Raw genomic sequence first — 14565 nt, 5'->3', positions numbered from 1 at the left:
ATTGCTTGACTTTTTGTTACACTTAAATGGCAACTATAAAGTGATACAGTGTTTTGTTTTGACGCTTGACCAGTGGGATTGTTAGCTAGCCATTAGCAAGGTTATGAATGCGGGTTTTTAGGTCAGGATATGGACATTGCTTGACTTCCTTTGGCACTTTAACGCCAAATGAGTGTTTTTAGTTGACAATGTTATAATTGCGTAACTTCTTTTTGCACTTTATTGCCAAAGTTATGAATAACTGATTTGGATCAGAATATTAACATTGCTTAACATCTTCTTACTAATTAATGCTTCACTTCTTTTTTCACTTTAATGGTTATAATGGAGTCCTGATAGGTCGGCAAATGAACACTGGTTGACTTCTTTTTGCACTTTCATGGCAATTGCCAAGTGTAGTTTGATACCTTAACAGCAGTGAAGGTTATGGTGTGAGATGAGTGTTTTGCGTTGCCACTTTACTGGTAACAGTGGTAGATTGGTGGAGATTAAACGCGTTTGGCACAAGTGGTTTTAGGTTAGGATATCAACATTGCTTACCTTCTTTTTACACTTTAAGGGCAATCACAGTTGTGACTCACTTCCTTTTAAACAGCAGTGAGATTATTACCATTGGTTAAATACTTTTTGTACTTCAATGGAAAGACAGCAGGATGTTAGGAAGTGTTTTTTTGTTCCGTTAGCAATGGTTCACTTCTTTTTACGCTTGTGTGTAATGGCCTTATGTTTGACCCTGAATCTTGTCAATCATTTCTAATTGCTACCATTGTCAGCGGTTCACTTCTTTTTACACTTGACGCGGTGAAGAAATGAGGGTGAGGTCAGCGGGGATTCATAAAAGAAGCAAGGTTTAATTTACAGTTTTACTAAATGTACATTTGTTTTGTTTTAAAAAGTATCCATATACACAATAAATACAATACAAAATTAATCTGTAATACTATACTTCAAATTCTCTTGCGGTCTTTTTGTACATTATTATTGTTCCTTTTTCTCTTTTACTTCTCCGTTTCCATGCGTGTGCTGTGTTGGACTTGTCCGCCAGGCTTAAATAATACAAAGAAAACACACGGGGGTCATGTAGTGATGAGCCTGGGCTGCCCCCTGCTGACCCAAAGCAATCATGGCAGCTTGTGTTTGACTAGTTGTTAAAAAGACGGTTGAGGGAGGAGTTTTCATGTGATTATGGAGGCTTTTGCACTTTTACTTTTCCACGCTTGTGCTCTGCAGTGTCGGCCATTGAACACAATCCCAAGCTTGTGCGACAACAACTGACTGCTTTGTGGCTGTTTGAAACAACGTTTAAATGTGAGACAGGCTCCTCACTGGTGGAATGTGGTCAAAGGAGGAGGTCACATGACAGAAGGTGAAGAAAACGACAGAGCCGGCTGGGCAAGACAACCAAACATGACTGCTCAATTCCACGGACACACATCACATCTTGGCAGAGTAACAGTTCACAGTGCCAGCCAACCAACCTCCCCCCCCGCCTGCACCTAGCGTGTCTCTTGGGCGCCCCATCTCCCCCGTCAGTCCAGTTTGGGGCTGGGGGGGGGTGGCTGTTATCTGCTCTGAGTCTGCGGCACCAGGCTGCCATTGTGACCGCGGCCGCCGACCTGAGGGTGCGGGGCCAGTGAGGATGACGAGGAAGCGGTGGAGGATGAGGGGGGACCCGAGGGCCGGTGGGGCAGACCCTGGGGTCCCCCCGAACGCGGGTTTTGGTGCGTCCGGCCGTTGCCGCCCTTGTGGTGGTGGCCGCGCAGCGTGGGCTCCTGCTGCAGGTTGAGGATGCTGTCGATGGCGCACTGCAGGTGCTTGTTGAGGGAATCGTCGGGGGGGCTGCCGCTGGAGAAGCTGGTGTTGTCCATGTCGGGGGAGTCTGACTTGCAGCGCTTAGCGGGGAGCAACGAGTCCCGCGTGAACTCGGGGGAAGGGGGCCCGGGCGCATGCTGGTCCATTCGGAAGGTCCCAGCTTGCCGCTGTTTGTGTTTGCCGCTTGTCCTCTTGTACTTGGCGAAGTCAACGTCCTGCTCCGAGCGTTCCTCCCCCCTGCCTTTCACCCCCTCCCTATCCATGTGATGTGGGAGGTGGTGATGCGAGCCCTTGAGACCGCGGTTGAAAACCTCATCCACGGCGTCCAAGCCCCGCACCGATCCCCCCACCTGGCCCGAGCCCCCGTCCCGCCCTCTCTTCTCCACCTTCATGCTGGCTATGACTGTCCGCTCTGTGGGGGAACGTTCATGTGAGGCGGGGGACAGCGAGGGCGTGGGGTAGGACACTGTGTCGTCCCCGCCACCTGGGACGCCTGGCCTGACTCTGGGACTTACGTTTTCCCGGTAGGTTTTTCTTAGGGGGAGGCGGCAGGTGGTCTGTGGGGGTGCCGTGGTGGAGGCAGGGTTGTGTTTGACTCCGCCCACTTCATGGTGATCCAAAGTGCCGTTCATTTGTGTGGAAGGTGTGGCGGGCGGGGCTCTCTGCGGCGGGTTGGACTGTGTGGTCGCCGTGGCGACTGACGAGGTGGCAGTGGAGAAAACCGGCGACTGAGCTCTGATGACGCTGGGGGGCGGCGTGGATAATGGGTGGGATTTGGGGGTTTCTGGCTGAGATGCGGACTGCGGGGTATGCACGGGGTCTAAGGCTGTGTTGTGGACCACCTTGCTGAAACCAGTCTGATCTTGCTTGATCTTCAGCTTCAAGCCGATCCTCCTCCGCGCCTCATAGGTCTTGATGGGCGGCTTGCTGGTCCTCTGCGGCAGCGCATCGTCGTCGTCTGCAATTTGGGACTTGGAGGAGGAAGAGGAGAACAACGATGATGATGATGATGTCGCTGCTGCTGCAGGAGGGCGAGTGTAGGAGGAGGTCTGAGTGACAGGGTCGGACTCTGGCTTGCTCACCGCTGGTGGAGCAGGGCAGCTGCTCGACCACGACACAGAGGCGCCGCCCCCGCCTTGCTTTATAACCAGTTTTGTTGGGGGGAAGGAGGCGGTCGGAGGGGGGGCGGCAGCGATGGTGACAGGTGCGGGGACCGGTGCTGGGCTGGGGGTTGGAGGTGGAAGTTTTGGGGTGACGTGCAAAGGAATGGAAGGAGCGGGAGGCGCAGGTTCTGGGGGCGGAGCGGGGGCCGGCGGCGGGGCCACGGCAGCTGGAGGCGGGGCCATGGCGGAGGCAGGCTCAGGCTTAGGTGACTTCTGTTGGGAAGAAGCTAAACTCTCCAACAGGCGTGCGTTTGCCACAAACTCCTCTGCAAAGACATGATGATTGGTTAGTCTCCACATCCAAACACATCATCAACTTTGGGGTGCGTTCACACACTCCTCTTCGGTCCGGTTAAAACAAACCGAGTCAGTTTGCTCGGCTAGGGTATCGGATGCCAAGTTGGTGTGGCTGTGTGACTGGACGTTGTGTAAACCTCGCTCCCTGACACCTTAGGAGCTGCACTGGATTATAAATTGACAGCTCAGGCTTTTAGCTCATTGGCTAGCGCTGCTCAGCTTAACTCTCAATCAGTGGGGATGTGTGATCGGGGGTTCGATCCCAGTTCGATCCCTTACACTCGTATGCGTTTGTGGTCCACGGAACCCAGAAGCACACGACTTCATGCATCCTTCGATGACATAAATCCAAGTCACCAGACAGCACTGAACGCACCTTTTTCGTGAACGCACCCCTTGAAGATGGAACCATACCTGGTCTTTCTTTGGCCAGAATCCTGTCCTGGCTGATGGCGAGCTTTTCCTCCTGGATGAACATGCGGTCGATCATCACCATCTCCGCCGAGGGTCCGAGTCTCTGCTGCGGGGCCCAAAGCACAAGCGTCAAGCGTCAGTTCAGCACATCACCAGACGACAGGAGGGCGGGGTTTTAGGGGACTCACCTTTGACTCGGTGAAGAGCAGGTGGCGATATTTATCCAGCATGGCTTGCGTCCTCTTCAGCAACTGGCAGGAGACGCTCTCAAATTCGTCATCCACTGTGCACGGTAGAGTTGTTGACAATTATGGTGAGGGTTAAGGGATGGGGTGGGGGTGGGGGGGGGGGGGGCAGACAATATTGTTGAAAGTACCTCTCTGGTAGTCTTGAGAGGAGTTGGCAGTTCCCTGGTAGAGATGGTAAGGCAGCAATCTGTGCAGCGTGTCCTCAAAGGAGTAGAAAGGAGCGCTGTAGTTGGGGTGAAGCACCGAGCCTTGCTGCTTCCTTAGCTGCTCCAACATCCTGCAGGGAGGCGGCGAGAGAAGCGTTACGCACCTAAATGCAACGCGACGGCAACCTGAGGATGCGTGGTTACACACCTGGCTTCTTTGCTCGGCTCCGCGCTGAAAGGCATATTCACTGATGTCTGCAGAGAGGAGGTCAGACAGGATGTCAGCCATGCTGCCACCGGACAACTACTTCCTGTCTAGACTGTTACCTGAGGTTGCAGTGGTGCCGGGGGCTGTGGAGCAGGCATTTGGGTGACGCTGGCGCCTAACACGTGTATCTGCATGCCACCTTTACCCAGAGTCACCCCTCCCACTGAGCTGATCACTCCGGGCTTTGGCTGAATCTGAGCATGACGCAAGGAAGGGAGGTTAGCAAAAAAAAAAAAAAAAGAAATCGTGCTATCGGGATTCCACATAAAAAGACAGCCCACCTGTGCAGGCTGAGTAAGGCTCACAGGAGCGATAGTCTGATTCACCTTGGCTCCAGCTGGTCCCTGGACTCCTGAGACTACCTGTAAGTCACTTGAGGCTACACACAAGACAAAGCATGAGTGAGGGCTCAAAGGCGGCGAATGCGTGGCGAGGGCGCTGCCGAGGCTCACCTGTAGCAGGACTCGTGATGAGCACTGACGCGGGCTGCAGCGTCGGGGCCAGCTGAGCAGATGTGGCGGTGCCGGCCGATGAGGCGATGGCCGTTTTGTCCACAGGCACGTCTTGCTGGCCACCAAATTGACTGTTGGGTGGAGGCAGGACCTGAACGGGCTGCTTGACCTGCAGGAGGATGCTCTGCTGGATCTGGAAGCACATCAGGATGACACGGCACTCAGGCTGGGAGGTGTGCGACAGTTCTTTTGCCCTCCTTCAAGTTAATGTGTGGTGCAGGTACCTGGTGAAGCTTCTCCAGCAGCTGCTTCTGCTGCAGGGACGGCTGGCTGATGGCCGACAGCGTCTGGATCTGCGACCCCAACAGCTGCAGGTGCTGCTGCTGATCCGCCGTCAGGCTGTGGACGGGAAGCTGGGCTTTTAACACGGCGGAGGCCAAAGTGCTGACGGGAGGTGCGGCAAATTGGTGCGGAGCGGGCGGGGGCTTGGGTGACTGCGACACGGGGGGCTGCTCGGGCGGCTGGTAGGGCGCAGGCTGGGAGGCGGGACGCGGCTGAGGCAGGAGCTGCACTTGGATCTGAGCCGGCTGGGGCTGGCCCGGAGCCACCTGGGGTTGCGGAGACTCGGCCACTTGGTTGTGGACGATGAAGAGCGGCGGGTGGGAGGACGGCGTGCACGAGCGGGACGACGTTTGCGATGGCGGCTGAGGCTGCGAGGGAGGACGCGACTGCTGATGGTGCGGCGACTGGATCTGCTGGCTCAGGGTCAGCGGGGACTGGGAGGGTTGGGGGCTGTCGGACACCGGGGGCGCCGCCGTGTGGCCGGTCAGGACCGGCGTGGGGGACATGCTCTGGATCTTCAGGGGCTGCTGGTGCCCAGCGGAGGGTACCTGAGGGTGTGGAAAACGGCATTAAAACAAGGTAGTTTGGATCCGGTGATGACATGAAGACATGGGGCAGATGGGGCAGATGGGGCGGAGGCCTACAGACTGGGGGTGATGGGCCACATGACTATCTCTTCTAAAGTTCTAAATTACACTCACTGTCCACAACATTAAGTACATCTGCACACCAATAAGATCCAATGACACAACACAAAACTAAACAGGGCCGCCATCCTCTCGTTTGCATGATTAGCCATGACACAAAACTGTGTGTAAAACACAGCTTTTTGTTTTGCACCATTTGTGACGTGATCTCGTGTTTTAAACTGTATTTCACAACGCAACATGAACTCACTGAATACCAAGCATGCCTTGTGGGCACTAAGTAAATAACAGCTAAAGTTACATGTTTGTTGTTGTGTAATCGCTACCCTGTTACGTGTTTTGCTGTTTATTTTTCTGTTCTTACAGCGAGTGAGACTTTGTACAATAATAGCTTGCCACTTTGTGCTTCTCTAACGCGGTTTTCCAAAAATATACTAATTAGTATTTCACTGCTGTGTTGTGGTTGAGTACTGCCTATTTTTTTAAAATCACTATTCAATAGAATAGAATGCCTTTGTCACTGTACACATGTACAATGACATTGAGAGCAGCTCCTTTAGTGTAAACATGGAATAAAAAAAGGAAAGATAAATTAGTGTAGATAAAATTGGTAAAAAATAATAATTTTAATTATGTGATATATTAATATTCAAGATTATTCTATGTGTTTTGGCCACAATGAAGCATGTTCAAGCATAAAAATGGCTAAATGCAGTAAATACAAATATATGGCATTCAGAATACACACTCAAAGACGCGAGTAGTCTTACGTAGTCTTCTACACTGGTCACTAGGTGTCAGTAATGTTGCACTGATGAGACAAATGCCACTGGAGTTCCGTACAAAAACTGGGAAAAACAAGGAACTCTCCCAATGCCAACATGACTAAGTCTAAGTCTGCTCTTCTGCCAGATAATCACCATCTCAATTTTAAGCAAGAAAATTGTGATTTGCATTTTTGGCAAAGTCGTGCGGCCCTTAAACTGAACATCATCACCTTAGTAAAGGAACAATTCTGTATCGGATGGCATCACGTTGTTGTACAGGTGAAGCTAATGTTGTGGTCGGTGAACATAGTCTGTTCATTACACATTTACAGAAGCAGTCATTGCGTAAAAATGGTGTCAAATACGGAAAACAAGATGAACACAAACACAGTCTACACACACAAAGTGAATGAACAGAACTACAAGAGCAAACAAGTGGAAAAGCCCAATGATTGTGCCTTCAAGGTGATTGTCAAGGTGGAGGTCGGGAAGCTCTGACAACTTGTGGTTTGGGTATCGTTCAGGGGTCTGACTCCGGGTTGCGGGGGGGGACACTTGACTTGCTTTAGTGCAGCTTGGGGATTAGTCATTGACCATAATGGAGATGAGTTGGCCAAATTGGACTATCGTGATTTGTTTTTTAAAGCATCCAATTGTTGTAAAACTAAAATCACTTGACAGATGAATTGATTCCAATCATGCTCTCACACGCACCAAAGCATTGTTAGAAACACACAGAAGCTGCAAGCCGGTTAGTCTTTCTTTGCACAGCAGCGACATGGAAGCACACGCTACAAAATACACAATAGTACCACAACTAAGGGGAAAGGGAACTCCACTAAGGTTGTAGTGGCGACAGGAGCAGCGGCAGCAAGTGGGTGGGGCTTAACGTAGAGGGCGTTTCTACCTGCTTTACCGAGTGGGAGTGGCCAGGGGAGGGGCTCTGACCCACCAACGAGTCACTTAATAGGCTGTCACGGACAGCGGGGGCCGGAGTTGTGACGTCGGTGCTGTTGACGATTACAGATGCCGGGACCCCCACGGTGGGGGCGGAATGGTTCTCCGTTTGGTGGTGCTGCTCCCTCGGCTAATAGGAGCATGTTTACCGTTTCAGGGTGAGGGAGGAGAGAAGGAAGGGGGTTGGATGAAAAGGGGGGAGTAGAATGGTGAGCCAGAGAGGTCAAAGCAGGGTGTACCACTCTGCCACAATGTTAACGCAGCACATTTTAGACGAGCGCTCAAAGACGACAACACTGACCTGCTGCAAGAACATCTGCAGGGACTCCTGGCTCAGGATCATGCTGGAGCCCTGGTTGGTGAACAGAAGCCTCCCTGGACTGTGTTGAGCCTGCGGGGGGACCAGCCCGACTGCTGTCACAGACGAAGACGTGGACATGGACGGAGTGGAGGAAGCAACCGTGGTGACCACACAGGGAGCTGGCTGCATGGCGAGGATGGAGGATTGCGCCACATGCTGCTGGGTGGGCTGAGCGGCCTGGTCTGTGGCGCTACCCAGCACCGTCACACACTCCCCGGGCTGCCCCTGAACCATGGTCGCCGCCATGGTGGCTGCTCCGGTGCTGCTACTGCTGCTGCTGCTGGGGACTCCGCCCGGTTGGGGTTGCAAGGCCGGCTGAAGGCTGACTGCAGGGCTCAAGCCCTCCACCTGGCCCAGCATAGTCAAGGAGTTCTGAATAGGCATTCCCTGTATGACTGTCGGGGCGTGTCCTGAGACGGTGTGGGTCTGGCCTGTCTGAGCCAATGACACGGGCATCTGAAAGAGGGTGGGCGTGCCCATCTGGCCAGGCTGGAGCTGAATGGGTCCAGACAGGATGTGGGCGGCCCCGGGATGACCCTGGGACGTCAACACTTGACCCAGATTGATGTTCTGATTTGCGGTTAAAATCTGGTTTGCAATGAGCTGCCCACCAGGACCCTGACTTGTGATGATGTGTCCCCCGGGGTGTTGGGTCAGGATCTGCCCACCTGCCTGCAACTGTGGCAGAAGGAACTGGTGGTTCTGACCTTGTAGAACCGTCTGAGAGGGAATAACGATGCTGCCTGATTGGTTCAACAAGTGGACACTGAGGGGTTTGCCGGATGGTTGCGCGGCTTGCTGCTTGAACAGGGTTTGCTGAAACTGAGGGGCTTGTGTCGTTTGAGTGCTGAGTACAACGTTTGAGCCTGGTTTCCCAGTCAGGAAAGTTACATTCTGAGCTGCAGAAACTGGAATTTGCTGCAGCCCGAGAGCCTTGGTGGCATCGTTTTGCAGGTTTTGGGGTGCCGGCTGTGTCTGCTGCTGCTGCTGCTGTTGTGGTTGCTGCTGCGGCTTGAAGAGTTTGGGCTGGATGGCTCCCCCCTGAGGGGGTTTAGGCTGAATGGGTGTTGGTGTGCGCTGGATAATCACGTTCTGCATTATCTGGCCTTGGGATTGAGATTGGGCTGCAATTCCTGAACTCAGGGGGGTCCCTCCAAAGCCCACAAGTCCAGCAGGAGCGCTCATGGTGGCGCTACTGTTTGTACTGCTAACGACTGCAGCCGGTCCGTTTAAAGCTGGAGATCCCAAAGAGGTTTTGTTGCTTTGGATGAGAAGTCCGCCGCCTGAAGCCCCGATCCCCGTCTGAGTAGTAGCCCCCGATACCTCTGGCCCAGACTGATGCAGCTGGTAACCGCCCATGGCTTTGGCCAAGATGGGCTGCCCAGACTGATTGATAGTCATGACTGTGGGCTGACCCACAACCTGAATCTGTCCGATCCCCAAATGTCCAGACTGGCTCCCGTTGGGAAGCGTTTGAAGACTCGAAATTGGTTGAAGTGTCACATTTCCGAGGCCCACCGGCTGCATAAAAGGCTGAACGCTGATGGCCTTGTTCATGACCTGTGGTTGGAGCTGGAGGCCTTGCTGAGCCAGTACGGACCCCAGCATGTCAGCCGTGGCGTTTGGGGGTGTTGTGGTGGCATTTGGGGCCGACCCGGGAAAGATCGTCGCCGCTCCCCCGACGCCAATGCCTACGCCGACGGCGGTGCCACCGGCTCCCGAGAGGCCGGTGTCGGGCAGCGTCTGGACCACTTGTGTGAGGCCTGGGATTCCAAAGGAGCCCAGGTCCAGCTCGGCCTCGGCTTCTTGTAAACTCTGCTCTGTGATGTTGGCCTCGGCCAAGCTCTGCTGGAGGATGTCGCACGGCTCGTGGTTCGCCCCGATACCGTTGCTGCCGCCTTCCCCATCAGGCGATCCTCCCAGGATGTCGTCATCCTCCAGGAAGTCCAGGTCAACACTGACTCTGGGCAGGCCTGCCGCCTCGGTGGCCGAGAGCTGGACCGTCGGCTGGACTTCTGGAACATGTCCCTGGAGGGGAAAGTGAAAAGATATCAGAAGACAGAAGTTTTTTAAAAAAAAAAAAGAAAGAAAAGTATATAGGGCATATACTATATATATACTATATACTAAAATATTTTGATAAATGGCATCCTTAGCTTTCACGCTCAGATGTCCAAGTATGTCCACTTTTAACATGTTCTAATCTAAAGTCGTCATAATTGCTGGACCATCGCCTTGCTGGCATACTCAGACGCACATCTTAATACTGTACACACGTGAAAACTCCATAAACATCACAGCAAAAATCAAAGCTTGTAGGCGTGTTAGTGGAAGGGGGAGCAGGGGGCGGGTCTCTGGACATGCATGCTCCACAGACAGATAGAAAACAGGGGGGGGGGGCATTGGGGGATTTTACTCACCCCGGTGGTAGAGAAGAACGAGCTGGAGGGGTCACCCGAACCATCCAAAAGGTCGTCAGTGTCCAACTACAGACACACCCACCCAGGACAGGACAGACAGAACCCCCGAGGACCCCAAAACCAGCAGGCAAAAGCCATCAGGACAGGGAAACAGAACATCGGAGGAGGGGGGAGGGAGGGGCCAAGGGGGCAGAGGAAAAGGACAGAACATAGAAAAGAGAACCAAGATCGTAAGGAACCAGCCAAAAGATTAGGGAAAGAGAGGCAAAACAATGGGATTTGCAAGACTCGGGAGGCGTTAGTGTCTCATTTGGTGAGTAAGCCCCAAATACAAACAAGGGAAAGGACAGGAAACCATAAATAGTGCATTCAAAAAGCAAACAGTGACAAAAGAGTAAGCAAAGAGAGGATGCTGCAGGCTGCATCAAAGTATAGCCCGGCCTGAGCTAACTTACCCCGAGTTGGAATAAATGGTCCATTTACTGTCGCTTTTACACTTCATGCTACCTGCTTGGCTCACACACACATTCTCTCCCAAAGGTCGCATTAAGGAGCTGCATTTGATCCAAGAGGAGACTGAGGGCAGCCAAGTGGCGACCGTGGCGCCTTCAGAGGTAAGACGTAGCAGCGGGGTAAGCCAACGACACCATGTGTTTATTTACCAGGGTTGTTGTGTGAAGCCAAGTAGCTACCATGTGGTGAAAAACGGGCACAAGACTGCAACAATGCCTGAGAAGGCCTCACAGGAGGTGACACCAAAGAAAAAGTAAAGTTGCGCCTGTTTGATTTCCAAGTCTACCAAAAGCCTGCTTCGTTGTTTGTTGTCGTACTCACATGGGTCTCAGATCCATGAAGAAAGTCATTGAGAGCTTCTGGGTCACTGCAGTTGGTGGAAAAGAACAGATTGTGAGTCATATCCAAGTTATAGTTGCATCCAAATTGTCAACCGTGACTTACCAAATCACATCTAGAAGGCACCTGCCGTCTTCATCATCCATGACAACTGGCAAAGATGACAACAATGACAAAGATGAGTCCCGCTCCATCCCATCGATGGCTTATTAGCCGTGTTATTTGTTTACAGCACTTTTTCATTGACGGGAAGAAAGAAAATGACATGAATCAAGTCATAATATCATAATACAGTTTTCCCACAGGAGTGACATCTATATGTGGTGGTGGGTTGTAGGTTCCAGTAGATGATTTCATCATCTAATCTGCATAATCAATAGGGCTGTCACAAGATCTTGAGAGATTAAAACGTGCCAAGATTTCTCGTTTCGGAAATATATGTCTTACGATTGTTTGGGATGATACATTTATTAATGAATTGATCACACAATCAGTGAAAGTAGCTGCATGGTGCACAAGTGGTTAGTATGTTGGCCACACAGTCAGATCTGAAATATTTGGGTTTGCATGTTCTCTTTGTGGGGCGGCACGGCGGTCGTTTGGTTAGCGCGCAGACCTCACAGCTAGGAGACCAGGGTTCAATTCCACCATCTCTGTGGAGTTTACATGTTTTACCAGTGCATGCGTGGGTTTTCTCCGGGTACTCCGGTTTCCTCCCACATTCCAAAAACATGCTAGGTTAATTGGCCACTCCAAATTGTCCATAGGTATGAATGTGAGTGTGAATGGTTGTTTGTCTATATGTGCCCTGTGATTGGCTGGCGACCGGTCCAGGGTGTACACCGCCTCTCGCCCAAAGACAGCTGGGATAGGCTCCAGCACCCCCGCGACCCCCGTGAGGAAAAGCGGTAGAAAATGAATATTCCTTGTGTGTGTGTTTTCTCCCACATTTCTAAAATATGTATGTTAGGTTAATTGGTGACTCTAAATCGTCCATAGGCATGAACATTAATGATTTTTGTCTATATGTGCCGTGCGACCAGTCTAGGGTGTATCCCCCGATCTTATTGAGAATAAGCGTCATAGAAAGTGGATGGATAAATGAAAATAACTGTTAATTTTTCTGGCCTCAATATATTGCCGTGTGCATGTGTGTCTGTTTTCAGGGTTCACTCTGTGTAGTGATTTCAGCACATTGGCGTGTTTGTTACATAAACGTCATGGTCAGCGCCCCGTGCTTATGTTCTAAAGGTTTTCTTTATAAACTGCCATTACTAATGTTATTATTATTAGACTTTGCATAGCCTTGTTCTGCTTTAAATATCTGCCGCTGTTCATGGACGATCCTAGAAAGACCATTGACTTCCTTCATAGAAATTAACAGAAAGACTGAAAATCTGCCAAGTCAAAAAAAAAAAATGCACGCTAGCTCAAATAAAAAGCCAATTAATTGCTGATGAATCCTGTCAGCGATTATAACCAGGGCAGCGGAGCCAACTCGCTCTGGCTCGTTGGCAGACAGGTGTGGAGAGTGAAGACTAACTGTTGACAAGTCAAGTCCTTGAGTAAAATGAACAGTAAAACCTTTTAAAATGACCATCAACGAGAAATCAGATTGAGATTGGCATTCTCTTGAGTTTATGTGCAGCCCTTAATGCTGTCAGAAAGTCAGAGTGATAATATAAGTGTACATTAAAAAACTACTTCACTCTTGACATAAGCTTTTACCATAGTAGCACTAAAATAAGCATCTTCAACGCGGTGTGTTTATCCTATGTGAAGCTCCATGAAGGAAGAGTTTGCAGCACGGCGTCCAAGCAGTGGAAGGTGAAAAGACAACAAACTGAAAACGCGCGGTTTTCACGCAACCTGGGGGAGGTTTTAACTGCGGTCTCTCCGTGTCTCTCTTAGGACGTCTGTGGCAGTGAGCACACACAAATAAACACCTTCAGACGTCCACACAAGACACAGTGGCGGCGGGGCGACAACGTTTGAACACTCGCCGCTCTACAAAGGCAGCAGATCGTAGCCATTAGCAGCGCCACTGCGCAGGATATGAATGGAGACGCTAATAGCTACTTGCTAGCTAGCGTTTCCCCCAAACAGCTACACCTACCAAACAACACTATCCGGTATGTTCCGCTTGAAATAACAATCACAAGAGCGACTGAAGGCGGCGATACGATGAACAAAACCACCAACCTTCAGCTGTAACGCCATGGCTGTGCTACATCTGGGCTCGATTTCGGCTAGTCAAGCTAGTTAGCCTGGCTAGCCTGTTATGCTATCAACAATATGCAGACGTATCGCTAGCTTGAGCCTTTGACATTCAAAACAAACCGCCATGAGAGGCGTTTTTAAGAGCCCTGCTGCCCCGCCACGCTGTATTCAGCCCTGGCTGGTCTCGCTGCTGGCGTGCAAGCGGAGGAGACAAAATGCGCAGCGAGCCATCTATGTCCCCTTGCGAGCAAAATATGAGTTAATGTTGGAATACTCTTGGATGAGGGGGGTATGCTTGGGAATTCGCTGGCAAAACGAGCCCGTTCGGTGGCGTTGCGCTTCGACGGCGCTCGCTGTGCACTCGGCGATGCCGGTGCAGTGGTGGAATAATGCAGCTTAGTTGCAGTTATTGGCATTAATAGACAAATTGCTACATTGTAACAAACTCACCCGAGACGATAGAGGTGCAGGCAGCGCGGGGTCTCCAGGACAGCCTCGCACGGGCTGCTGCACAGGACCCAACTACAGGCAGGAAGCTTAGGTGACTTCCGCTATGCCTGATGGAAATCTGTAATCCTTTCACTCGCGCTTTTGGAACGAATTCATTTTCCCCAGGATATAATTATGCTGATACAAGTTATACATTTCGAAAAGAAAACCTACACAAATTTCTTGCTTACAGAATGGCAATACATGCATACTGTACAGTGGTAACAAAATACACAAACACAACAAAACAAATGCTTCAGAACATCGCATGCTATATTGCTAAGTATTTATTGTTAATACAGTAGTTTGCTAGAAATAAAGGGGTTAGAAATAACATGACATTTTATCAACAGTTGTATAGAATATGAAGACGAGAAGGACAGGATAAAGGAGACGATTAAAGGGAATGGATGACAAAATAAAAAAATACCTAAATGGACTAAAATACAAATATCTACAGTATATGTACAGTATGTTAGTTGTAGTATTCTACACTGGTCACTCAGTGTCAGTAATATTACTGTAGTGGTTGGTGAGACACACAAACCCCAGACTCGATTGCCTGAACAACAGCATTTTATTGCAGGTTTGACATATGTTACAACAGGCACAATAATCATCACAATAATAACACTGTCTACCATTGCAACCGTAATACACTCAGCTCTGAACTTCAGATGTCCCTTCTTTGGGACACATGTATTGCAACA

At 50.8% G+C, this 14565-nt stretch overlaps 1 protein-coding gene across 3 annotated transcripts; it reads right to left on the bottom strand.

Moving 5' to 3' along the window:
• Positions 1 to 275: 275 nt before the first annotated feature.
• On the bottom strand, positions 276 to 13932 carry bicra (BRD4 interacting chromatin remodeling complex associated protein). 3 transcript variants are annotated; one of them, XM_058079229.1, is made up of 15 exons: positions 13817 to 13932; positions 11252 to 11297; positions 11129 to 11174; positions 10295 to 10360; positions 7815 to 9902; positions 7464 to 7643; positions 5085 to 5690; positions 4801 to 4993; positions 4630 to 4727; positions 4408 to 4542; positions 4289 to 4335; positions 4063 to 4211; positions 3875 to 3969; positions 3687 to 3792; positions 276 to 3241 (listed from the first exon to the last, which is right to left on the bottom strand). In XM_058079229.1, the coding sequence occupies exons 2-15, from the start codon at positions 11290 to 11292 to the stop codon at positions 1563 to 1565; spliced, it is 5529 nt and encodes a 1842-aa protein (XP_057935212.1). In that variant the 5' UTR covers positions 11293 to 11297; positions 13817 to 13932; the 3' UTR covers positions 276 to 1562. The 3 variants fall into 3 exon arrangements, with proteins under 3 accessions (XP_057935212.1, XP_057935213.1, XP_057935214.1); XM_058079230.1 differs by lacking the exon at positions 10295 to 10360 and having other exon boundaries at positions 278 to 3241; XM_058079231.1 differs by lacking the exon at positions 7464 to 7643 and having other exon boundaries at positions 279 to 3241; positions 13817 to 13931.
• Between the last annotated feature and the right edge of the window lie 633 nt (positions 13933 to 14565).

This window comes from Doryrhamphus excisus, chromosome 8 (genome assembly GCF_030265055.1).
Source record: "Doryrhamphus excisus isolate RoL2022-K1 chromosome 8, RoL_Dexc_1.0, whole genome shotgun sequence".
NCBI lineage: Eukaryota > Metazoa > Chordata > Actinopteri > Syngnathiformes > Syngnathidae > Doryrhamphus > Doryrhamphus excisus.
This window is presented reverse-complemented; position numbering and strand designations above follow the sequence as displayed.